General features: G+C 46.1%; 1 protein-coding gene across 3 annotated transcripts; it reads right to left on the bottom strand.

The window, feature by feature from the left end:
- Positions 1–1259: 1259 nt before the first annotated feature.
- On the bottom strand, positions 1260–18001 carry LOC142571421 (uncharacterized). Of its 3 annotated transcripts, none has more exons than XM_075679756.1 (7): positions 17764–17998; positions 7495–7623; positions 5707–5865; positions 4041–4149; positions 2599–2672; positions 2486–2514; positions 1260–1466 (listed from the first exon to the last, which is right to left on the bottom strand). In XM_075679756.1, the coding sequence occupies exons 1-7, from the start codon at positions 17849–17851 to the stop codon at positions 1359–1361; spliced, it is 696 nt and encodes a 231-aa protein (XP_075535871.1). In that variant the 5' UTR covers positions 17852–17998; the 3' UTR covers positions 1260–1358. The 3 variants fall into 3 exon arrangements, with proteins under 3 accessions (XP_075535871.1, XP_075535869.1, XP_075535870.1); XM_075679754.1 differs by having other exon boundaries at positions 5668–5865; positions 17764–17995; XM_075679755.1 differs by lacking the exon at positions 4041–4149 and having other exon boundaries at positions 5668–5865; positions 17764–18001.
- Between the last annotated feature and the right edge of the window lie 8125 nt (positions 18002–26126).

The raw sequence follows: 26126 nt of genomic DNA, 5'->3' as shown, positions 1-26126 counted from the left end.
TACAAACACAAAGAGTAGGTACAAATGTGCCTTGGTAGTAAACAATGATCATTCTAAGGCCAGCTACACACAGCACAGATGTTTAGCATCCAACATTGGTCCCACGTACATGCACACTCATCTGGCATGTAAAAATGGGTTCCATGCCACAAAAATGATACAAGTTCTCAACTATTAGTGTGCCGTAAAAGTGCACGTACATGCACATTCACGCGGGATGAAGTGTGGCAAGATTATTTACTGATGAGTGCACATGAATTCACACTTGCTAGAAGGGAAATTAGCAGTGGTAATCAGCCTGTACATGCATAGAAATTCCTTTCGAGGTACAGTCTACTGATTCTTTAACAGTACCGTGTGAGTGCCGACTGGCCGGCCGGTCAGCGCCTTCTAACAGCGTGAAGCGACGAGATCAGCAACAGTAGCGCATGCGCACCAAGTTCACTGGAAGCCCTTATCTCCGATAAACCGGGGAGCTTGCACCGAGTTAATCATGCCAGGGGCTGTGTCTTGCTGGTGGAAAGAGCCTAGCAGACGAAACTTGCGGTTCCAGTGAACTTGGTGTGCATGCACTACTCTTGCTGATCTCGTCGTTTCGTGCTGTAAGAAGGTGCTGAACGGCTGGCCAGTCGCTGCTCGTGCAGTACTGTTAACAAATCGGTAGACTGTACGTTTGCTATTGCATTGTTGGATATTAACTGACTAGAGTCATGCATGATCTTACAAACTACTAAAGTAGCAAGCAACAGTAACACATCCAAATGCAATGTTTGGTGGTTAATTGGAAAAGACTGCCATGAAAGGTGTTTGTCAGTCTCATAGAGGAATAATCTGAGTAATCTCATTCACCTATGCATTTGGTTCAGAATAGCATGGTGGCAAAATAAGAATAGTGGCAGCAAAATAAGTGAAAATTAGCATGCATGTTCGAACTAAAAGAAGTACTTTTGTCACTGGTGCTGTGAGCACAGAAATAGCAACATTCCAGTTGTACTTCAGGTTGACAATATTTGTGTTTGAATATATTCAAAAGCTATTTGATACAATTCCCCCTGACTTCTTATTATTCATATTTGCTTCATGCGTAAACTTTTGATGTTCACACACACTGAATTGCAATGTTACCTCTACACCTTGGTGTGCTTCTGCTTTGTCATACTATTTGGTTGACATCTCCCTCTCTACAAGGTTGACATCTCTCTCTCTAATACAATATATTCGTAAATGAAGCCTTTCTCAAAGAAGAATAGAACATGAAATTGAGTCAAATCTTTATATTTACAATGCATGCATACAACAGGGTTGGCGCTGCTGGGTTGGGTTGGCGCTGCTCTCCGATTTGCACATGCTTTAGCAGCTCATGTGCTTGTGTAGACTGTCGTGGTGGGGTGAGAAAGCGATGAGTAATCAGAAATGGTGATCTGCGGCACCCTGGTGGCTTCTGAGTAGCTGGGTGGGTGCCTCCCCTGCAAGATGTTTTACATTGCTGAAGTGTCACACAGTCGTGCAAGTACACGTGTTGTAGTATTTGGGTCAAGTACATAGATGTCGTTCTGATGGATCTGATGTTAACTAAAGATAAATTCAACTGCCCGCTCTTGAGTGAGTTCCTTGCTCTACAGCAAACACTTTGTCCTCAGCAGGCCGGTGCAGTGTGCACTGGAGTTTTCCAGTGGCGCCCTCATATCAGCCCACTCCGCACCAGATGGCTCCTTTTTGATCCATGATTGAGGCATGGATTTAACTAAACATACTGCAGTGTGTTGCATAGTACTCGCTGCACGTGATAACATCTGCTGCTATTCAGTGAGAAACGCTATGTTCTGCTCTGTAAGATTTTTGTTTTTCTTTGACAGTTCAAGTTGCAAAATTCAAGTGAAATCTTGTCGGAATGTTGGTGCCCATGCACTGAAGGAAGGCTTTGTTTTGCTACTATAGTAATGCTGATTCATCCTCAGTATTGCAAAGAAAGAGAATATATGACTGTACCAACACATAAAGGCTATTATGCAGAAGCAGTACAGGCTGAAACTGATTTATCAATGTTCGCAGCATGTCACTTCTTATCTGTAGCAGTGCAAACTGTATGTGAACGAAGTATGGTCTGTCTCAGTATTTGCTCAGTGAGATGTCATGCCTCAAGTTAGTAAAAATAAAAAACGCGCTAAGATTACATTTAGAACATTATGTGAGGTGATGAAATTAAGAAATTTCCAAGCACACTTAGAATCGGCTAGTGCAAAACGGGTAATTGGAGATAGCTGGGAGAAGCCTCTTTCCTGCAGTGGACATAAACTTGGCTGATGGTGATGGGGATGATATAAGTTGGTGTGTATACCTCATTTTATAGCAGGTCCTCGTATCTAGGTGCTAATGTCTGGCTTTTATAGTTGTACTTCATGATAAGCTCCTAGTGTACCGAATGGTTCTGTGTTTGTTTGCTTTTCATGTAAAACTTGTAGGCATATCTATCCTCATGACTTACCGGTGGAAGAAGAGCTTGTGTCTCATTGTCTGTAAAGGATAAATATAACATTGATGGTTAGCAGTCATGAGCAATCTTAAAGCTACACTACTTTAGGCAATTGTTCTGCACACCTTTGAGGTAACCCACGGTGAGGTAGTTGTATTTCCTGGAATGTTTCCTCGGAGGTGGTGATTGTTGCTGGTTCCTGCAGCAAGTTTGCATCAATGTTGTAAGGCGGGCTTTGAGAAAACCTTGGTAAGGACACGGGCTTGCTTCTGTTCCAATGGCCTTTAATTTACAAATGATTTATTAAGTGTTCTATTGTAAGGCTTCATGGAGTTTAAATTAAAGAAGCAGAAACAGTTTATGCATGCATAAACATTGGCACGTCAGTGCTTTAAAAAAGTTGCTTATTTTACAGCTTGTACTACACAGCTGATAATGATATATGTGTTGTAGTGTGTGCTGCACTGTAGAAAGTACGAAATAAGCACTAAGTCAGTGATAGTTGCAATACAGGGTCCATTATGAAAGTAATGCACATGATTTTATTATGATGCGACTATTCATGGTAGCGGGATAAAACCGGTCGGGAAATGTGGCGAGGGTTCTGCCCTACCCTACACATGTCCACATTTGCGGTACATGGGATAGTGAACGAGGATCTGTAAATGCGCAAGGTCTGCACAAAGCTTGTGCTGAAAGTGTTGACAGAAGATCAGAAAGAACTTTGAGTTTCGCGCTGTCAAGAATTGTTGGATTTGATCCAAATGAGCCGGAGTTTCTTAACTCTGTCGTAACCGGAGACAAATCCTGGATGTTCAAGTACTTCCCAGAATCGAAAAGGCAGAGCAGCGAGTGGCATACAAAATCATCCCCCTGCCCTAAGAAAGTGCGAATAAGCAAGTCTCGCATCAAAAATCAAAACGATGCTCATTGTCTTCTTTGACTCCTGAGGAATCGTCCATCTTGAGTTTGTACCGCAGGGAGAAACTGTCAACTCAGCATTTTACCTGGAGGTGCTCAAGAGATTAAAATGCCCGGTCGCGTGCGTGAGGGCTGACATCAAAGACATGGTCAAGCTCCACCATGACAATGCCCCCAGCCACACGTCCTTCATCGTTGCCAACTTACTAGCCTGGAGCAACAGCCCTGTGGTCCCTCGTCCCCCTACAGTCCCGACTGGGCTCCGTGCAACTTTTTTTTTTTTTTGTTTTGTTTCCCCGACCGAAGAGAGTGCTGAAAGGAAAGCACTGGGAGACCGTGGAAAAAATCCAAAGGCATGTTACAGCATTCCTGAGAGACATTTCCGTTGAGGACTTTCAGGGTGCCTTCCAGGCATGGCAGACATGTCTCCGCAAGTGTATTGATGCAGGGGGAGAGTATTTAGAAGAATTTTAACCATTTGTACAGGTCCGGTCAATAAATCTATTTTTCCCAGAAAATGCGCATTACTTTCATAATGGACCCTGTACACTGATAGTATTGGCTATTCCTCCTAGTCAGTCAGACCAAGACCATTTTTTGGCTGAGTAGGCATATTTGAGCCACTCTACGGACAGCCTGTTCTTACCAGTTGCAGATAACGAATTTGAGGAGGCAGGCAACTGCTAGCACAAATGCCAGTACCAGCACGATGATGCCAAAAGTTGTGACGCCGCTGCCATAGGAACTGCGATGTCCTGTGTAGATAAAGAAAGAAGCAACAGAAACCTCTCTGTATCGCTATGCTGTGTGTGTTAAACCTGTCTAGGAGGACAAGTTCAATGCAGTTCTGGAAATTGAGTAAAAAAGAACTCTACAAAATGGTGTGAACCAATATCATTCCAAGAATTCACTGCTGCATTGCTTTTTATATTCCTTAGTGTCTTAAGGTTACTAAATATGTGCAGATTTTTGTAGGGAAACTTGTGTTTGCTTTTTAATGATTCCAATTTGACAAAGGTAATATTAATTATGTTAATGGTGATGTTAAGTATAGTGAGAAATAGGGCTAGTTGATGTTCATTCATCTTGTGATTTACTAAGTACTTCTGAAACAACGAAAAGGCTCGATCAACTCCACGCACAAGGCTTCGTCATTCCTGTCATGTGTGTTTTTGTGATTTGTTAGTAGTGCTAAGTGCATCACACAGTGAATAAAACAGTGCTTTTAAATTTGTGGCATATTAGAGCATTGATGAGTCTGGTCACCAAAGATGGAACTGTAAGTGTTCTACACTTAAGTCCCTGCCACTGTCCTGTTAAATATTTGCAATAGAAGAGCCATCACCACTGATTGGCAACAACCACTATTTTAGTCTTCATGCTGGCTTAGCTTGGCACATCCGTACTAGATTGAGTCATCCTAAAACTGCTTATCATTCGCAGCTTATGACAAAAGGAACTTTGGCATGTCGTTGGTTCCTGTGCCTCTCTTCTTTATGTGCCTTGTTCCTTCACTTTTTAATCAAACCATCAAGATAACAAGCTTTTTAGTTCACATACTTACATTTTGACATGAAGTAGTCAAGACGAAAAGTATGGAATCGTATTTGTATTCTGTGGGAAACATCAGTAGTACAACCATCGTACATGATGGACAGATATTATGCATCAAAATAAACTCTCATTCCCAAGACAGTTGTCCATGACAGACACCACTGTAGCTTCTGAAATAGCGGTTAGCCTAGGCTCAAGAAATAATAGTGAGTTGCGTTGTACTCTTCACAACTAAATATTATCCATAAAAATGAAAAAGAAAACTTATCTGGTGTACTCCTGATGCATCATGTTATGCAAAACCTCGCCAGAAATTGCAGCAAAAAAAAAAAAAAAAGGACGATGTGGAAGTAATTTTGTAATTCTGGTATTTTTTAGAGAGTGCAGCTTGTGCCTATGGATTTGGTACCTCAGAGGGCAGGCTTTAGAGGGAACTGTGCTTTCCTGTCTCCAGCACGCCACCACACATCAGGGAATACCACTGTTGCAATACATAGCAGAATCCATTATTGTTTTTTTTTTTCTTGTTCCCCGCCACCTTTAATTGCTCAAGTTCGTCCCAGCCAAGTATGATACAGATCAGCGGAGGAGGAGACCCAACAAATTCACTTGATCTAAATAGAACATTTAAGTTGGGAAAATTCTGCCATTTAGGGCTAATTTTCACTTAGCGGCGAGAGAGAGAGACAGATGCCGCATCGGTGGAGTAATAGCCATGCCTGTGATCGCGTGCGGTCTCAGTACGTCCGGATACTGACGGTCGTCGTCCGCATCGGCAGCGGCGCACTTCTTGGTGGTGTCCTGGCGCATTGTGAACCCCTCCACGCACACACAGTGTCCTGTCAGGTCGCATGCACTGTGCGGGTCGCTGTATTGGCATTGGGCGTGGTACGTACACTTTCCGCCAAGCGGCGAAGCTGCAAGAGAATGGGGAGACCGTTGTGACAACCTGTTCGTCTTAAGGTGACTCTGTGCATTTTTGCGAAAGTATTCCTATTTCATTGTTTTCTTGGGAACTCATAGATATAACATCATGTTTTCTGTAACACTGTACAGAAATCATGTAGATTTGGTGTTGGGTTTAACTAGGTGGCCGTATCACTTGGGTAATTGAGAAGACGTGGAATTAGGAAGTGCGCAGAAACCATCCTCGACGATTGTCGTTGCAAGTGACGTTATTCAATATGTGCTTCTAGAGGCACATACATATTTGTTGCGCTGAGGCCATTTAAGTGGCATTTGTTGTTTCATTGCGTGATTCTGTAGAGAACAGGGCCCCTGACCAGTACTTGTGTATCTGTACCGGAACCCTCTGCAGCCGCCACTGGGGGCAGCAGGAGTAGAGGACTGTGCTACACAAATGCTCCACCACAGCATCTAAACCTTCGTACGGCTCAAAGTTCTTGTGCTGCAGCACGTGCTGGTGTGCCTGGCTATTTGACTGCACGTGTTGATAATGTTACAAAGGCATGCATGTCTAAACTGAGCCTGATTGCCCTGGATGTGTAATTCAATTTGGCAAAATATAATTTTTTCTGTTGCAAATGCCATATCTAGAACTCATAAGTTTGTGTCTGATAATTACATTCACATTGAAGTTTCTTTTCATTTCATATATTTACCCTGTGTTTCGCATCTCTTTGAAATGGCAAAGTAAATGTCCGACCACCAGCCACTGACTGCTAACCACCAACCAATGAGCACGAAAAGGGAAAGCCATCTGGCTTATCTGTTCTTGTATGCCGATCTGCTTGCATGACGCAAACCTGATGGTGAGTACTTTTGCTTCTGCTCATTTTATTGCACCAAGCATCACTACCAGAAAGGCCAGTTCGTTGCCCATAGACTTATCAGTGGGCGCTACATTCACGCAGCCGCACCACACCTAAGATGTTTTGCACACCTCGCTTCTTGCGTGCCTCTCATTCCTTAGGCCCATTGTACTTGCTTTGTTATACTATGTGCAAGGAATGCAAAAGGCTACTAGTGCCAATATATTGAATATGTTTGCCTCTTCATAATAAACGTGTGCTTCTGTAACACGTGGTTTTGGTTTGTGAATAGTCTAGTCAGCAGCAGCATTACGTCACAAATTAAGTCAACTGAAAGACGTGACAGGTGCAAAATTAGGCCACTGCCCCTCCTGAAACCGAAACTGTACTCAGAAACTGTAATAGCAGTTGCTTGAAACAAATTTGAATTGGTGTTTGGTATAGTTCCGGTGTTCCGTGATTAGTGATTGTGCCTGTTGGATAGATACGCTGCTATGCCACGATACAGTGCTGGCAGTTTAGGTTTAATTCTGCATGCATCTGTATGGTATAGTTTATTGCAAATTGGTCCCATAGTGTTGGGTAGAGAAATATAGCAAACTCTACGCTCAGCTTTCCGTCCCATTCCCTTTTACCTGTCGAGCCACAAAGCCCACTCAGATTAGCAATAAACGCTTTAACTCATTCATTTACACTTGATAACCTGCCAAGCATTTTAAATCTTAGCTGTCATGTTTCTACACGGAACGAGAGGGGGATTCCGGCAAACTGTACCTGGGTGGCAGCTGAACTGTGCCGATACGAATCCATGCTTACAGGTGCACTGGCCCTTGACGCAGAGCAGGTTGAATGCGTCGTGGCAGTCATCGTCGTCGTTGCAGGCGTCGCCGAGCCATTGGATGCCTGCATGCAAGAACACTTTGTGAACATGCACATACATGTCAAGTGTAAAAAAGCACGTACCCTTAAAGGATGACCTCTAGAAAAGGATCAGTTTATGACTTTGGTAAAATATTCTCCAGAACGAAGGAATTTGGGAGCACAATAGGCCATTAGTGAGTAAATTGCCATTCTTGTTGCATCACATCGTGCATTACTACTGCACGATTAAAAAAAAAATGTTGCCTTACACACGACGCTGGCAGCCGTGGTCGGCTACAACTGGTGTTAACTGTCAAATAGCAGCAAGGGGGGCAGCATGTGTCCCTCAGCCTGCACGTGTGGTTTGCCCAGTGCCATGCGCCAGAACGTTCGGTCACTTGCCATAAATAGTGAAGTAGAGTTCACATACAGTATTTTGTACTCCGACAGCATTTATGGTCTAGGAAATTGGTTCTTGGTGTTCTGTCTGTGTACGTTAGCACCAGCTGACGACAGAAGCGTGCCTACCCAATCTTTCATCATCATCATCAGCCTATTTTTATGGCCCCTGCAGGACGAAGGCCTCTCCCTGCAATCTACAATTATCTCTGTCCTATGCCAACTGATTCCAACTTGCACCTGTGAATTTCATAATTTCGTCACCCCACCTAGTTTTCTGCCATCTTCGACTGCGGTTCCCTTCTCTTGGCACCCATTCTGTTACTCTAATGGTCCGCCGGCTATCTATCCTACGCATTACATGGCCTGCCCAGTTCCATTTTTTCTCTTAATGTCAGTTAGAATATCGGCTATACTGGTTTGCTCTCTGATCCAAACCGCTTGCGCTCTCTATGTCTCTTAACGTTATGCCTAGCGTTTTTCGCTCCATTGCTCTTTGCACGGTTTTTAACTTGTTCTCAAGTTTTAGGTATAATCCGAATGACATAAGCTGGCCGATTCGCTTATGGCGTGGTTCATGCCATAAGTGTGGTTGTTTCACGTACATTTTGCAGGAGCAGGTAGACAAAAAGCAGACGGGTGGCCTGATCACACGTGTAGGTTCTGTAACAATAGCATGTAGACTTCGGCAAAAAGCCAATGGAGAGAAGGTGTATAGGTTGAACAAGATTTCCAACACTGGAGGAACTGCAAAATATTTGAGGAAACTTGAACAATGCTTGCACGACATTGGAGGGATCGCATCTGCGGTGTTGGGGCAGCGACACGCGACTCCCCACTTGCATATGACACTACAAAACGACTGATCGAACATGTGTGAGTAACCATGGTGTCAGTAGGAGAACAATATTTGCCTGTGTTCAAAATACATGCTGCGAATTTCCACGGGTGAAGTGCTCTTAATTTTAACGAACATCACAGCGTGGCATCTGTTGAGGACTGTTTGGCCACTGACGAATGTTCAAAACTCGACTCTCTACACATGGAGCCATCATGGGGCTTCGCACGTGAAGTTTCTTGTGTGGGTGTGTGTGTGTGTGTGTGTGTGTGTGTATATATATATATATAGTAAACCACACTTAGCTCCTTACCCACTCCCCGAATAGGCCTCGTACCATCTTTGAAATCTATAATTGTCTAGGACGTTGCCCGCAATCGCGCTCAATATCACCGAGGACCCCCAGGACGAAGCACAGTAACCCAGCTGTGTTAGACATGGAAATGAAGCCAGTCACTGATACCTACTACACTCTTAGACAAACGTACACCCTTTTGGGGTGTATATCTGCCACACAACGATAATCGTCATCTGCCTTGTTTGCGTTTCCTTTCTTGAAAACGCCGCGCTCGCTGCGTTCCTGTCGGGAATGCTATGTCAGGCTGATAACGCGCATTCCGTTCGTTAGTGGGAAGTACCGGGCTCGCAGCCTTAAAGAAAGGAAATGCGGACAAGACTGATGACGTTTATCGTTCTGTGGCAAGATACAAACCAAAGGGTGTAATTTTGTTTTAGTGTGTATCTCGTGCTCAGCAGCGCAGTGCTGTTGCGACGGATGAATAACTCGACAAACACACGGACTTGCTAATTATAGATAGCTTCAGAATGAGTATTGCGCTCACTGCGCTGCATATAACGAACAAAGCTGACAACTTGCCTAAAAATGCGCGCTGAATAATTTCCACCACCAAGCAATAGCTTGGTGTTATCGACGTTCTGCGATCGTCAAACAATGGTCTGTACGCAGGCCGCAGCTCACGTGATGTCATTATCTGCTGGGTTCTTTGACTTTACAGGACCGCGCGTTCGTGTATTTATGGTGAGGTGCCCATGTCCTCCGTTTGAAGAATATCGTGCTAACAAGAATCGTTGTGGGTGGCCTGCCTCAGAATGGCTGACGGCCGGATTTCGACGCGGCGCAGTTTTGTACCGATGTTTGGTTTAATTGCAAATATATGTGATGCACTAATCTTTGGTGTCAGCGCTATCGCTCTGCTAACGTTGATGTTTGCTCGCGGCGGTCTTGTCGAGGCTGGCGCCCTAAGCGCGCTATCGCGACCGATACCGGCTGGGTTTTGAGCTTGTCGTGCGTCATAGGTGACGTGGAGATGTTCGGCATCTGCCATTGGCCGCTTGTCGGCGCCTGCGAGGTAAAGAACGCGGTTTGAACGGTGCACTCTACATTATTTTATCGTGTTTTTAATTAAACTATACCGCGTGCGTGCTTTCTATCTGTCACTTGTATCGCTTAGTCCACAAAAATTCGCTTTGACAGGGCGTCGAAATCCTCCCTCAGGTGCATACCATTAATTTACTACCTGAGTTTTTCCTATCTGCGTCTTTCCTTTAGAATCAGGTTCCTGAAATATTCAATATCTGACTGATCATTCTCGCTTTCGAGAACAGTTCTACGAATTTGGGTTTCTGTCGCATCCACCTGTACCTGTAAATCTAGGTGCCCGAAGCCGAGATATAACCAATTCGTAATAATTCTCGTGAATGGCGACTGTCAAACGTATGAGGTAACAGGTGATTCACTTCCGCGTATGCATCTGGCCACTACTTCAATGCGGTACCATGTCGGTACTTCGTATTTCGTAGCGCTGCGATCTCTTTCGCAACAAGTCACTCCTCGTTCTTTTCTATTCTTTCAAAGTTTTGGACGAACGTTACCTGCGGAAGTTCAATAAACCGCCTCTTTGCTTGGCCGTAAGCAGTACCGGCTGACACTCTGAGATGCCCCTAGGTTGGCACCCCACCGAGAATGTGTTGAATTTCAACTCACGGGCTTTATGGCCTCGTACCACTCAGCTTAGCCAGCAAATAGTAAAACGGCAGGATGCAATACTTCGCCAGTACAGGGGCTCGCACCTGGCAACACTTCCGCTGCGCAGTTAACCAGTTTTATAAATCAATGCTGCTGAAAAATGCGCAGTATATAGTGCGACGCACCTGACTTTGAAACGAGAAGCGAGTTGGCTGTCGAAGGCCATGAAACTGTTTTGAAGCGAAGCTTTGTTTACCTAATGTTACGTAACTATACGTATACAGAACACAGACCATAAAGCCTGTATGAGCTACTAAGCACTGTTAAAAACTTAGCGTCTTTACTTCAGCGGTTGCGACAGGCCTAACTGCGGATCAACCCGCTGTCCATTACTCTTCCCCTTCCCTCTTGCCTGTCTCCGCATCAGCTCACGTGGTTGACCAGGGCCGCGCCAGAGGACGAAGATGCGCACCACTGGTGAGACCCCCTCTCCCTGCAGAGAAGTGGCCGTGGTCACTTGGAAAGTCGTTCAGGTGGGCACGCTGATGTTGGGGGCAGGTTTGATCCTCTCAGAGCGACTGTGTCCTCATGTCCGTTGCACAGTATACAGTAAAGCGGTATTCTGAACGATTGACGACTGGGAAATGGCCGTCATAGCGAGGTTGAAGGCGACGACGAGGCGCGGCAATACGAACGAAAGCATGAGACGGCACATGCCAGAATTTTTAAGGAAGAAGAACATGATAGGACGTTTGCAGGCTCGAGGGAGCAGAAGTTGGTCAAGTACGCAACGTTTGCATGAAAGTCGGCGCTGGACGAAAGAAGCTGGGAACAGGCAGCGTGGAAGAGGTGGCGATGAGATCAACCGGCAAGCGTAGGGTACAGCCGTAAATGATCTCGGTTACTGAGCAGGAAAGCTAGGGCGCCATCGGAGATCATTGTTCGAAACGCACTAACTCACACCTTAAAAGAGATATTAGGGATATGAAAAGGGTGAACTCGAACTGTCTGCCGGTGTCAGTATTCACCGTCGACGGCACACCAAAACGGCTGATCGAGGTAGAGAGGAAAGTATGGGCAACTGTGTACGCCGTGATGTCAGGCATGGGAGCCGCTTCAGGCCACCGGGTGTACCGAACACACGTAAGCAAGTACGCATAACCGCGGGATGGTGGTAAATGCCCGACGATGTCCAGATGAATGGTGTCGAAGCGTACATGGGGGAGCGGAAATTGTCCCCATGGAAGCTTGGTGTGTAGTTGCACCTTGAAACGACGGTAGGTTGCGCAAGCACGAGCGCAGTCTCGCACGTCGGCGCGTGCACGAGGCCAGACGTAACGCTAGGTGATAAGGTCTCGCGTGGCACGTATGCCTCGATGGCAGGGCGAGTGCACAGAATCAAAAACAGCACGATGAAGACGAGAAGGGACATAGGTACGACTCATGCGAGTGCGGCTAGCTCAAACGTTGCACCAGAGCGTGTCGCCATGATCGGGGAAGGGGACCGCTCCAGACGAACTGATTTAGAAGACAGGCGATTAAGATTTAAGACCTTAAAATTTAGGCGTGGAAGCTCAGGGTAGGATACTTGTGTCGCCTAGAACGAGGAAAAGGAAAGGCCAGCGAGACCTGTCGTGGAGTTGATGCCGATGTGGCTCAGAGCGTCAGCCGCACTGTTGAGGCTGCTTTTGGCATAGCGTATGTCAGTCGTGAATTCGGCGAGGAAAGCAAGATGACGCAGCTCTCGGAGATTGGTTGGCAGTGAAGGAACGTATGGCGGAAGCGAGAGGCTTGCGGTCGGTAAGGATGACGAATTCTCGACTTTCGTGGAACTACCTGAAGTGCTTCACTGCAAAGTACGCGGCGTGCAGCTCCCGTCTGAAAGTGTTCGCCCAGTGTCGCGCAACTTCCGCGAAAAGAAAGGTGGTGGGGACCAATGCATAATTAAGTTACTGATGAAGAGCAGCTCCCACGGCTACTGAAGAAGCGTCCACCTAGTGGGAGCAGTCTGAAGGGTGGTGCAGGAGTGTGGCTTAGACGAGTTTGGTCTTGACGGCGGAAAATACCTGATCGGCGATAGAATCCCAACCAGAGCGGCGGACGCCTTTCGAAGTGGAAAGGAGCGCTTCAAAAGGCTTCAAGAGTGTAGAGCATGTAGGGATGAAGCGACGATAAAAATTGACCAAACCGATAAAACGATACAGGCTGCATATACGTTGGAAGTGGATAGTCGATGACGGCGCGTAACTTAAAGGGACACTAAAGCGAAACAATAAATCAGTTTAGACTAATGAAGCATTGTTTAAGAACCCTTCAGGCAGTCATTAAAAAAAATAGTTTGATTATTGGATGAGGAAATAAAGGTCCAAGTATCAGTATTTGAATTTCGCGCCGAAACCCCAGCGCCGGTACGTCAACGTGACGTCAGGGATTCTAAAGTATGTTTTCGCATTTGGGCCGCGTTGGCTGAATAAAGGTTCCCGAAACTTGCCATGTTTTAATATTTGGTTCCTTTAGAACACAATGTAGTCAATCTGTGCCGCTATATACAATTAGTAAGCCCTGGAAGATGCCATCAAAATCCAAGACGTCACAGACCCCAGGTGCGGGAACTTAAGTTGGCGTCGCCACCCGTATTTCGTCCTTTCGCTTTTTCTGGCTTACCAAACGTCTTATCGTTGTAAGAGTGGTGTTTTTGGTGTTGTAGAACAGTAATTTACTGATGAAGAAGAAATCATTTTTCACTTTAGTGTCCCTTTAATTGTCGGGCATCGGAGTGATGCCTTGCTTGGTGATGCGATGTCCTAGAACATCTCTGATAACCCAAACTCACATTTGTTAAGGCTCACTAATATTAGGCCTACCGGACACCGATTTCGGTCTGCTGACTGTCGGCGGCAGCGTTTTTTGCCTTCGCGTGGGCGCCTCTGTCGATGCCGAGCTCTCCGTCGAGCGTTGGCATGTTGTCGGCGTCGGTACAGTGTGACGGAGGCGCCGACACGAAGGAAGAAACGCTGTCGCCGAGAGTCGGTAGGCCTAGTGTGAATGAGCCCTTAGCATTGGTGAGAACATCATAATCAAGCAGGCGAGTAAACAGTTGACGGAGATATGCTTTGTGCGTCTTGGCATCTTTACTAGCGATGAGATCGTCAATGTAGGCAAAGCAAAACGATGAGCCCCATATATATATATATATATATATATATATATATATATGGGGCTCATCGTTTTGCTTTATATATATATATATATATATATATATATATATATATATATATATATATATATATATATATATATATATATATATATATATTTACAAAGTTTCGTATCAACCAGGTGACAGCGCTTCATGTCCACGAGCAGGTAGAAAAGGTTTTGTCTAAAAAAAGGCATGTCTAAAGAAATCGGCTCCTGAGATTGCATAGCGGACATCTGCTATCTAGAACAGCCATTGAAACCGCCTTTTGAAGCCAAGGTCAATGGTGAGAGACTTCTGACCGTAGGTTGCAATAACCGAAGAGTTAATAGCCTGAAAGGGGGTTGATTTTGCGAGGAGACGCCGATCAATTTGAGACGCAGGGATAAGGACGACTTCGGCCTGGTGTCAACAAGCCACCGCAAGCCGGTGCTTACGCCCGGGGACGTAGAAAAGGCGGCTTGCAGAGTGGCCGTGGTCGCCTGCTGCTGTATTACAGGCGACCGGCCACAGCTTCTCCTGCGTGCCATGAACAGGGAGAAGCACATTGACTAGCAGCAGCATCAAAACGTAGTGGCACCGAAACGGTAGTAGCACAGGTTCTGCGGTGAAAAACTGCGTGAAGCTTGCGGAAACGACAGACGTGCAGAAGGAGGCGAGAGAGGCTGATGAAGTGGACAGAATAGAGATGCGGAGTGTCTCAAAGTTCTTGGCGCAATTCGGCTACTTGAGACGCGAGCTTTTCTATTGTTTCCCGGAGTCAATCGAGCTTGGACACCGGACACCTACAGCTAGCGCTGTGGCTGCCGTCGCAAGTCCATTATGTCGTGGGCCAGTTCGGCTAGTTACGACAATGATCTTTTATGAGCTTAGACGAAAGTCAATCGTACGTTGGCCTGAAGACGCTTCAGTAACAACTCGCGTAGTACGGCCATGTCGAGGGAATTTGCTGTGTCGCCGTGTAGATGTGCTGAAGATGACGCAGAAACTGGGTTGGACATCTGTCACTAAGCTTCTCGGTAGTCGGGAGCTGCTGGATACGGTGATGTGCAGGCGGGACGAGGCGGCGAAGGAGAGTCCCTTTGATTGCCGTGTACGCAGTTTCGACCAGCGGTATACGAGGATGTCACGTACGTTTGCCAGTGCCTGTGGTGGCAGCGTTTCAAGGAGCAGCTCGTATATTTGCGAACTTCCGAGGTGATACGACTCAAGCGAAACGAAACCAGCTTTTCTTATTCTGCTGTCGCTTTTCTTCTTTGCGTGAAAAAAAATTGAATCAAGGTTTAGCCAACTTGGTATAAATATTTCCATTCTGAATAGTCTTTTTCTAGGGGCCTCCTCTCTTAGAAACTACCACAGGGATGTTTGCTCAGCCGTGGAGGAATTTATAGTTGTTTCAGGGGACTTTCTTAAGTTATTCATATAATACATTTTATTAATTCCCTCCCGACTGCTTAACCAATTTCAGTATTAACAACAATTTCCTAATATCCAAATCTTGACCAATCCCCCGGCACAAGTTATGCGCTCCATAGAAGGCAAATCAAACCAAACCACCCAAGGTATTAACGCTGAGCACATCGGCCGCCTCGGGAACACGCGCTAACTTTGTCAAGTTTGTGTTTGAGGGTGATTGTTTTCCCGAATATGTCAAAAGTCGACCACTTCCGATGCACAGTTTGCCCGTTCGAAAACTGCTTTGTTGCCACGAGTATACAAATATTGGACACGTGAAGGTCGTGTGCACCAGTTCAGTGGTTTGTGCCCAGTGCACGGACGACCTCACAGAAGGCGCCTACCGTGCAGCCAGATTCAAGTACGCTCGAACTGCCATGGATCTTGTGTGTAGCCACATCCAAAGACTGTCCTCTAGTTAAGAATGAAAGAATGAGTTCGCCATCAGGGGAAATTCGACCTACAGAGAAGCCACTGAAATTGTCCGGTGTCGCCGACCTCGTCACCGACTGCCTACCAGGCTTCTGTGAAGAATACTATACGATATCCGCCTACTTTGAGTGCCGCGCGCAGCCGATGCTGAGGTCACGTCGGAGGCAGAAGCCGGTAAATATGACCGCCTGGCGGAATGGCTGTAGTATCACCTATTGTCAAGGAGTCAGTGTGCTGCCCCTGCTGTGACGCGCACTACACCTGTTGATGAGGCATGGCAGTTGAGGCATGATGAGGCACTACAGTCATTAATGGATGTTATCCGTGTGCTTTTAAGCAATGAGCACTAATAGCAGTGCTGGTATCCGTTGAGTTAGAAAATACTTCGGAAATTACCATCATTTCGTACGGAAGATCCAAAAGCGACCTCACCGATTGCCAGCACACAAGATTTCGCGCTTCCTTCGAACAACTGCACAAGCGCAGAGCTACGCGTGACGTAATCGAAGCTTTTCACATCCTCATGCAAACGCTGACGGGTTGGTAGCTGAACTTTTGTTTCATTGACGTCCAAACAGACAAGTTGCCTTCTAAGCACTTGACGAGTTACGTATTATTTAATGTTGTCGAGTTTTTAAAGATGGCCTAGTGCTATCACATGCGCGCCTGTACATGTCCCTGACTGTATATGTTCAGTTTCTTCTTCAAAAAAATGTTTGATAGTCGCCAGTATAGTACCGTTGTTTATATCTACTTCACAGAGTACCTTTTCTGTCGGCGCTTTTTTCTTAAGATGAAGAGATTCCGAAACCTTCTCGCTCCGATTTGTAACGTTACCGTCTGCATTTTCTCGGTCGCGTGTGTCGTGAAGCCGTACAAACAACTCACGATCAGACGCTATTGCAGGTAATCCAAGATTTTACCGGATCACCCTAAACGTCTCGCCAGCTAGCCCATTTTCATACATGAGTGCACACTATATACGAAGTACGTTTGGGAAAAATTTATTCATTCGGCGATAAGTGCATTTGCGGGCTACTTAGTGACGCGCTGCTGAAAGTCCAAACGCGAATTCAGGCTTGTGGTTTCCGATAACGCTGTACGTGCCTCTGGCACGAATTTCAATATCATTTCGTAATGCGGTGCCTGGAACAGAGACAAAAGAAAACTAACAAAAAATGTGTCTTGACTGGGATCTGTTATCCCTCTACGAGGCGTAGCGGAGCATGCGGTCAAGAGGATACATATCTTAAATCCGTATTCAGACGTGCTGCGCCGAATTGCTAAGTGGCATCACTTCACATAGCAGTCATGTATTGAATTGCTATTTTACATTAGGAACGACGGGACATGACTACCTTGAGCTGGGTTTAAATCAGTGTCCTCGTATAATTTGCAGCGCACGCCTGTGAGCCTTTATATTTAGGCTGATGTGAGCTGGAATCTTTGCTTATAAGATCGAGGCAAATGTCTGTGTTACCGCGCTCAGGAAATTACAATTCATGTTTTACTAATTGCGGCGATCCTCCAGCCTGCTCTGGTAAGAGTTTGACCAATCCACAGAAAGTCTATAGACAGATGAAAGACTGATGACTTTGCGCTTTATGTCGTTAATTGTCTGTAGACCTTGTGCAAACACTCAATTGGCATGTCTATGGACCGCTCGCTTTCTTATAGGCCAAAGCGAATAGACTTGGTAACTAACTACCTTTGTCTACAGATTGTCTCTATAATTTCAGCAGGCAAACCAGTAAGGAAATCAAGCAAATCAGCATGGATGCTTATTCGTCAAACACCCAGCTCGGGAATAAAAGTGGCCACTGCACGTCAGCGCGACACCGCCTGACGCGTCAGCGCCGCAGAGTGCCTCACCATCGTCTGCATCCGCGTCGTCGATGGCATCAAACAGCGACACGATGGCGACGATTAGCAGCCTTCCGAGCAGCTTTCCGGGCGCCATAGTAAGCGGCACTTCGCAGGCGTGCGCTCCCGGCGTCAGGCACGGAGCCCGCCGCTGAAAACCGCTCCGACCAGCCGCACTCGAAGTCTCCTTCTCCCCACAGCTGCTGCTGCTGACTGGCCGAAAGCTCTATCGTCGACGCTTGGCTGCAACCGCTATCGGGGGCTTCTTTCTTCCACTTCTGTATGGCCCCGATTATCGTTACATGGAGTCGTATCTCTGTGCCGAATGCAACATCAGATACCACCACTCTCTCTGCCTGAATTGTTTTCTCTGTTGTCCGTGGCGGCGGGAAGGCGACAAATCACCCGAGAGAGCAAAGCGTGCGTAACCTTAGCCGTAAAAAGAACGAGGAAACATCGGCTTTCCGTCTGAAAAATAAATGCGCGGTTCTCTCGCGCTTTTAAGCCGACTGGACATTTGCTAGAAGTGCTGATACATTGGCTCTGTCTTTGCTTAAGTGCATATATACTGACACGGATCGTGGAGTGCTTTGCACATGCTCTGAGGCATACCGAAGGTCGCTGCCGCGTAGATTACACGCTGATTGTGCTTTGCGACGGCGAATTGACCGTCGGAGGACCTGCATACATTTGCGAGTTTGATGCAGTGTTTTTTCCAGCAGCTGTGATAGAGGTGTGGCTTATGGCATGCGTCACGTATTTGTAGCGCCGACCCGTTTTTGAACTAGTCATGAGACTTTGGTTTTAATAGTGCATTCTTATACAATGTTTACATTCATGTCCAGTGCTGTTGCTGCTTTTGACGATTTCCCATCCGCTTCGCCAAAACATTCATCCGTTTCTCCTTTAGCTTTATGTTCTGAAGGTGTTTCACCAGGGTGTAAAACCAATTGGTTCGGTTTTATTTGTCGCACCCAGCTTTTCTGCGATAACTATAGCGTATTATTCCTTTTGCCAACGTGCGTCTGTTTGTGGACACGCACATGTCCACAAACACACACAATGCACAAATTGTTAATGACGCTGGTGCCAAAGCACATACGTTAAATATGAACGTGCCCATCCTGAAAAAACAAATGACATCGTTACTTTCCCAGTACCGCGTAGAGGTGTCATTTTCTCTAGCGACATTGTAGTGAGTGGATTACGGGCTCTCAGGGGTTCTCAAGTCAGGCAGGGATCTTTATGGAACATAGCATTCACCAAGATTGCATTCGCGGTCACCGTCTATCAAAAAAGCGAACGAGACATATTGCGGGCCATTTGTGACAACCTGTCTATTTGGAAGTGTCTCCTTCATATTTCACACTTATCGAGCTGAATTCAAAAGCGAAAAGGCTTCATGTCACTCATGACTTGCGATTTAAGCTACCTTGACAGAACGTGACGTGCCCTCGTTGCAGATGGTAATGGTAGACTAAGAATGATAATAAAAACTGGCGAACTAATTACAACAGCTGCAAATATTAGATGCGTTTAGTTATGACATCAGCCCGACGACTATCTTCATTTGAATGTTTCTGCATATAATCAAATAGCTCAAAATGGTCGCATTAAGAACCTGTATAGGCGGGCCAGTGCATCGTTGAAGGTTTATAAACTCAGTCGCTATTTGTCAATTATACTTTAATTCTATAATATCGATCACCCGGTGCATGCAGATGCCACCTGTTCATCGCCTAGTTAATTATTCGTAAAGCAGATGAGCGAAGACGGGCAAACATAATAAAGTGTACGGATACAGAGGCTTTCACTTGCGTCATGATAGAAAGATCCACCTCATCTGAACACGAAGGTCATACAAAGATTGCCGCATGTTAACTGGCACAAAATAAAAGAGGACAATGACCACGAAAAAAGGCCTGCGAACAACATTGTACAGTGCAGAGCGGACAGTACATCAGCAGTGCAGTCTCTTTATCGAATGTTGTCGTACGGATGAAGAACTGCAATGGCAGCGAAATGATAGGCGATCGTCACAACTCGGTAGGCCGCATACATCTCCGGCGTTGCTCCAGAGTGAGCGACCGTGAACGAAATTTGTGTTCGTGAACTGAGACAGAAATTAGGGAAGATTCGGAAAAAAAAATCGAACTCCGTTAAGTCAGAGCTTTGTGCGTATGAATACATTTCTTACTACTTCACATGCATCTGGGCTCTTAATGGAGGCGTTTTAGACTCCGTAGTTTATCCGTCTAACTTCTACAAAGCTATTGCAGGTACTTTGGGCATACATTAAAGTTTCACATATGATTGTCTTTTATTTACCGGTTTTGCTTTAGGCCGCTAGAAAATGATTATGTCGGAATATTAAGTCACTTTCGTGTAAGAGCGATAGTTTATCAAATCAATGATCATTCAATATGGAAGATGATGGGAGCGCGTTTCCACCGCTTTTAAGAAAGAATGAAACAGGACATGAGGAAAGCTGGTATTCAACTGATTTTTCCAGGAAAAAAATTAGACCGTGTAGATCAGAAAAGCGTACCACCAAAGCGCATGTCTATCACTACTTATCACGCGTGCGTATATGTAGTTGAAGGCTAGCATTCGTTCTGATGCCCTGTTTTCTTCCTCCGCTTGAAAGCGCTGAAATTATTCGTTAAATATAGTGTAAGACTATTTATTGCAAATATCGAGGACGACTCACTTGCACGAGAGCAAAAAAAAAAAAAATTCACCGACGATTACGTACTTCCTAATACGAAATTCGAGCACATCTTTATACGTGTTTTTATTTCGCGATATATTGGCTGGCACAGACAATCTGTCTCGTGCGGCACGTTCCAAACGGAGCGAAGTCTGCATCGCTAATCGGCAGATCGCGAGAGACAGCGCGTGGGTGACGCGTGGGTGCGATTCAAAGAAGCCGCCGCAGACAGACCTCCGCTCATGCAGCGCTTTGTTTCCATAGAGAAGGCGTGCGCTAATCTGGCGCCATATCGTAGCCGTCGTCGGCGCACAGCCCCACTTTGCGCGGCGCTATACGCTTTTCTTATGCTTTTTCCCACCAGCGACGAGAACGGCCCTTCATTGTGGGGAAGTCGTGCCACCAGTGGCAGCGGCGACAACACCCAAGGTAGGGTCACGTCGAGCCTTACTCGTAGCCACTCGCCATCGCCCCTTGCAGGAGCAGTGATACCCGTCACTTACGCTGGTGCCGCGGACTGACCTCAGTTGGTCCTCAGAAGCTGACGCTGCGGACGAGCGTAGCCCTCCTCACCTCACGGCGCCCTGCCTCCCCCCCCCTCCCTCGGAAGCGCAAATGAGATCGCCCTCGCCTTGGCCGCCGGCAACTCTGCGGATGCGCAGGCTGTCTTCCCTCTCCTCCGCCTCCGTTTTCCACCTCACGGTTCCGCTGCATCCTCCTCCTGCGCTATCGTTTATCTTTCATCTCCCGCTGCGTTCTGCGTTCGCTTTCATTCTTCGCGGCGCTCGTTCGCTCGGTTACGCCGACACCGTCGGACAAGGCCGACGCTCGCAATAGAAATGGACGCCTAAGAACTGCGCTCTAAAAAATGTCCAACAATTACGATGCCCCCCACTGCGAAATTTGAGCGCAGCAGTATACCTGTTTCCATTTCGTGATATATTGAGCCAAATAACTTGAGACCGAAATCACCGCACCGACTGGCGGTGGGCCAGTGTCGTTAGCGGCTTCACAGAGGGAGTGGCTGTGTGGGAACGCTGGTATGAGCGGCATCGGAGCCAACTATGGAAGACGACGTCAATGAAGGCACGAGCAGTGGTACGAGTGCGTTCGCACGGTTACGCTGAGAGACGGCGACGCTCAACCCAGGAACGGACGTATAAGAGCTGCGCTTTAAAAAATGTATTACCGATAAAACCGTCGTCGCATGACTCATAATTCCACGTCAGGGTCAAGCGCACGTGTGCTGAGGATGGCGCCAAGGCAGTGGCGTTGTATACTTACTATCCTGACCTCTTGTATTATTGAGATAGCAATTATATGGACACTCCAGGCGAATTTCCTTCTTCAGCGTCGCCGTGATGTTGCGTATTAAGCCCATATGCGTGAAAGTCGTCGCCGAGCACCGTGTGCTGTATGTGCAAGTGAAAGCGCGTGAGTGTGAGCCGGCGATCGCAGCTCAATCTCGCGTGCGCAAAGGAGGGAAGCGGGAAGGAAGCGCGCCGTCTTCCGCCGTGCGCGAGACTGAGGGTACGAAGGGGCGGGGGGGGGGCGGGTTCTACTCCGAGCAGCCCTGCGGTTTAGTTCGCGTTGATGCGAGACGCAGCACGAAGGCCGATTCGCTCGCTCCTGCTGCCGCACTTCCTCACTGCAGCGTTGTGACAGCGAGTTCCCGCAGTCATCGAGTGAGATGTGTTCGTGTTTGTGCGTGTTTGACACTATGCTTGTTAATTTTGTTAGCATGCGTATGTTTACAAGTTTACACGGTCGATAAAACTACTATCCTTACTTCGAATAATAATAATAATAATAATAATAATAATAATAATAATAATAATAATAATAATAATAATAATAATCCTATTTTACGTCCACTGCAGGACGAAGGCCTTTCCCCGCGATCTGCAATTACCCATGTCCTGCGCCAGCCGATTACAACTAGCAATCAAGGCAGAAAGCTGGGCTAGTTGGTGTGTCATCATTAATAAAGAAACTAGCGCATATAACAGGGACCCAGACACTCGTCCTGTTGTCTTCTCTGTCTGGGTCCCTGTTATATGCGCTAGTCTTTTGATTAATGATTAATCCAACTAGCACCCCCAAATTTCCTGATTTCGTCGCACCACCTACTCTTCTGTCGTCCTCTACTGCGGTTCCCTTCTCTTGGCACCCATTCTGTCACCCTAATGGTCAAACGGTTATCTAATCTGCGCATTACATGACCTGCCCAGTGCTATTTCCTTCCCTTAATGTCTATTAGAATATCGTCTATACCCGTTTGCTCTCTGATCCAAACCGCTCTCTTTCTGTCTCCTAAAGTTATGCTTAGCATTCTTCGTTCCATCGCTCTTTGCACAGTCCTTAATTTGTTCTCAAGTTTCTTTGTCAGTCTCCAAGTCTCTGCCCCATATGTCAGCACCGGTAAAATACACTGATTGTATACCTTCCTTTTTAATGATGACGGTAGGCTTCCAGTCAGGGGCTCACGATGTCTGCAGTATGCGATCCAACCTATTTTTATTCTTCCGTGAATTTCCTTCTCATGGTCAGGGTTCCCTGTGATTAGTTAACAGGTAAACGTACTCCTTCACAGACTCTAGCGGCTGACTGGCGATCCTGAATTCTTGTTGCCTTGCCCGTTTGTTCATCATTATCTTTGTCTTCTGCATATCAATCTTCAGCCCCACTCTTACACTCTCTCTGTTAAGGCCCTCAATCATTTGTTGTAACTCGTCTACAGTGTTGCTGAATAGAACAATGTTATCGGCGAACCGAAGGTCACTGAGGTATTCGCCGTCGATCCTTACTTTCAAACCTTCCCAGTTTAAAAGCTTGAATATTTCTTCCAAGCACGTAGTGAATAGCATTGGGGAGATTGTGTCTCCTTGTCTGACTCCTTTCTTTACAGGTATCTTCCTTCTTTTCTTGTGTAGAATTAAGGTAGCTGCGGAATCTCTAGATATATTCCAAGGTATTTGCGTAAGCGGTCCGTACTCATTGATTACGCAATGCCTCTATGACTGCTGGTATCTCTACTGAATGAAATGCCTTTTCGTAATCTATGAAAGCAATATAGAAAGGCTAATTGTACTCTGCGGGTTTCTCGATTACCTGATTAATGAAATGGATGTGATCCATTGTAGAAACCTGCCTTAATGAAACCTGCCTGTTCCCTTGTTTGAATAAAGTCCAGTGTTGCCCTTATTCTGTTGGGCATCATCTTGGTGAATATTTTATATAATACTGGGAGTAACCTAATCGGCCTATCATTTTTCAATTCTTTAACGTCTCCCTTTTTGTGGATTAGTATAACGTTTGCATTCTTCCAGTTTTCTGGGACCTTTGCAGTCGATAGACACTTCGTATAGAGAGCCGCCAGCTTTCCTAGCATTACGTCTCCTTCATCTTTGATTAAATCTACTGTTATGCCATCATCTCCTGCCGCTTTTCCCCGTTTCATGTCTTGCAAAGCCCTTCTGACCTCTTCCCTAGTTATAGGAGGATTTTCTGTATCCTGTTCATTATCGTTCCGAATGGTATTCTCCTGAGTCCTCTGAGTACTGTACATGTGAGTATAGCTGTCCACTAAATTGCTATCGCAGTCAATGCGTCGCCTTTCGGATGAAACTGCGACTGTTTTATTAAAGCACCTCCATTAGTAACTCAGGGGACCAATTGCAATGCATGTTCAATGAGCTGAAGAGGCAAAGCAGAAGGGTAGGTCTAAAAATAATCTGCAGAAAACTAAAGTAATGTTTAGCAGTCTCGGAAGAGAGCAGCAGTTTACGATAGGTAGCGAGGCACTGGAAGTGGTAAGGGAATACATCTACTTAGGACAGGTAGTGACCATGGATCGGAATCATGAGACTGAAATAATCAGAAGAATAAGAATGGGCTGGGGTGCGTTTGGCAGGCATTCTCAAATCATGAACGGCAGGTTGCCACTATCCCTCAAGAGAAAAGTATATAACAGCTGTGTCTTACCAGTACACACGTATGGGGCAGAAACCTGGATGCTTACGAAAAGGGTCCTGCTTAAATTGAGGATGACGCAACGAGCTATGGAAATAAGAATGATGGGTGTAACGTTAAGGGATAAGAAAAGAGCAGATTGGGTGAGGGAACAAACGCGAGTTAATGACATCTTAGTTGAAATCAAGAGAAAGAAATAGGCATGGGCAGGACATGTAATGAGGAGGGAAGATAACCGATGGTCATTAGCGGGGTTACGGACTGGATTCCAAGGGAAGGGAAGTGTAGCAGGGGGCGGCAGAAAGCTAGGTGGGTGGATGAGATTAAGAAGTTTGCAGGGACAATATGGCCACAATTAGTACATGACCGGGGTTGTTGGAGAAGTAATGGGAGAGGCCTTTGTCCTGCAGTGGGCGTAACCAGGCTGATGATGATGATGATGCTGATGATGATACACGCGGTATGGGTTAGATAAAGTGGAAAATAATACGAGACAGCGTCCATCATCAAACCCTGCAATAACACTTAAACTCATAGGCAATATGACTGTCACCCGTTAACTCTTCTGGTTTTTCCATAATTGTAGAGCTCTTTTTTGCAATATTGCCAACTGGAAACAAGAGTCGCAAGGAGTTGAGAAATGAGGCGATCTACTAAGGAAGACAGCCAAGGCAACAGCCATACAGGAAGGGAAAGCGAAAATTCACAAATTTAACCGTTGTTTATAAAAATATTTATGGATCAGCATCTTTTTATTTAAAAAGTAAGTAGAACAGAAAAAGGAAGTGGAGAACAGTTCCGTGTGCTCCGAATGACACTTCTACAGTTATCATTCGAGCCGCCTAACGTAGCCACTTCTCTGCTGTGCTTATGTAGGTGTTTTTCTAACCTTACATGGTGGGCGTAGTACCTCTAGAATCGCACAGTCCTGCGCCCTACGCGGTTGTACGGGACTGGCAGCCACGCATCGTTACGTAACTTCCCAAATAACAATACGAGTTGGTTGTGGCACTTCACTTCGTAGAGCATAAACGAGAGATCCAAAAGAGCTGCGATTGCTCCCCAAATATATATTTCTCTATAATTCTTCCAGAGCTAATTCAAAAAACGCTACTATAGTCGGATACAAATTGAATGAATGAATAGAATTTATTGATAGGAAAGACAGAGAGGTCGACCTGAGCTAGTGCGCTCTAGTCTGCTACTCTGCACTGGGGAAGAGGGAAGGGGAGTGAAAGTATTGGGATGGATGATGATGATAAGAGAAGTGGTGAGTGCTTATGTACATGAGACAGTTGTCTCGCTAGAGCCGCTCGTCGAGCTTGGTGTCCTGCAGAAACTTCAACAATAATTTTGTTGCACGCATTGAAATTGCAGGGTCAGGCCATGGGCCGAGGATAGCTTCCTCCGACAGTAGTTCTCTGCCAACGCTGGCTAGGAAACTGTCTAGCGTCCTTCGCTCCAGCATATATGCTGGGCAGTCGCACAATACGTGTTGGAGTGCTTCGGGCACCTGGCAGTGTTCACAATCAGGGCTGTTGATTGGCCGATGAGGTGTGCGTAGCGACGGGTGAAAGCAACACCGAGCCGAATCCTGTGTAGCACTGATGTTTTGCTCCGTGTAAGCTTCGGGGGCAAACAGAATTTACCGTCTGGGTCAACCATATGTAGACGTCTGTGAATGTTGTCA

This window comes from Dermacentor variabilis, chromosome 2, assembly GCF_050947875.1.
Source record: "Dermacentor variabilis isolate Ectoservices chromosome 2, ASM5094787v1, whole genome shotgun sequence".
Classification (NCBI taxonomy): Eukaryota; Metazoa; Arthropoda; class Arachnida; order Ixodida; family Ixodidae; genus Dermacentor; species Dermacentor variabilis.
This window is presented reverse-complemented; position numbering and strand designations above follow the sequence as displayed.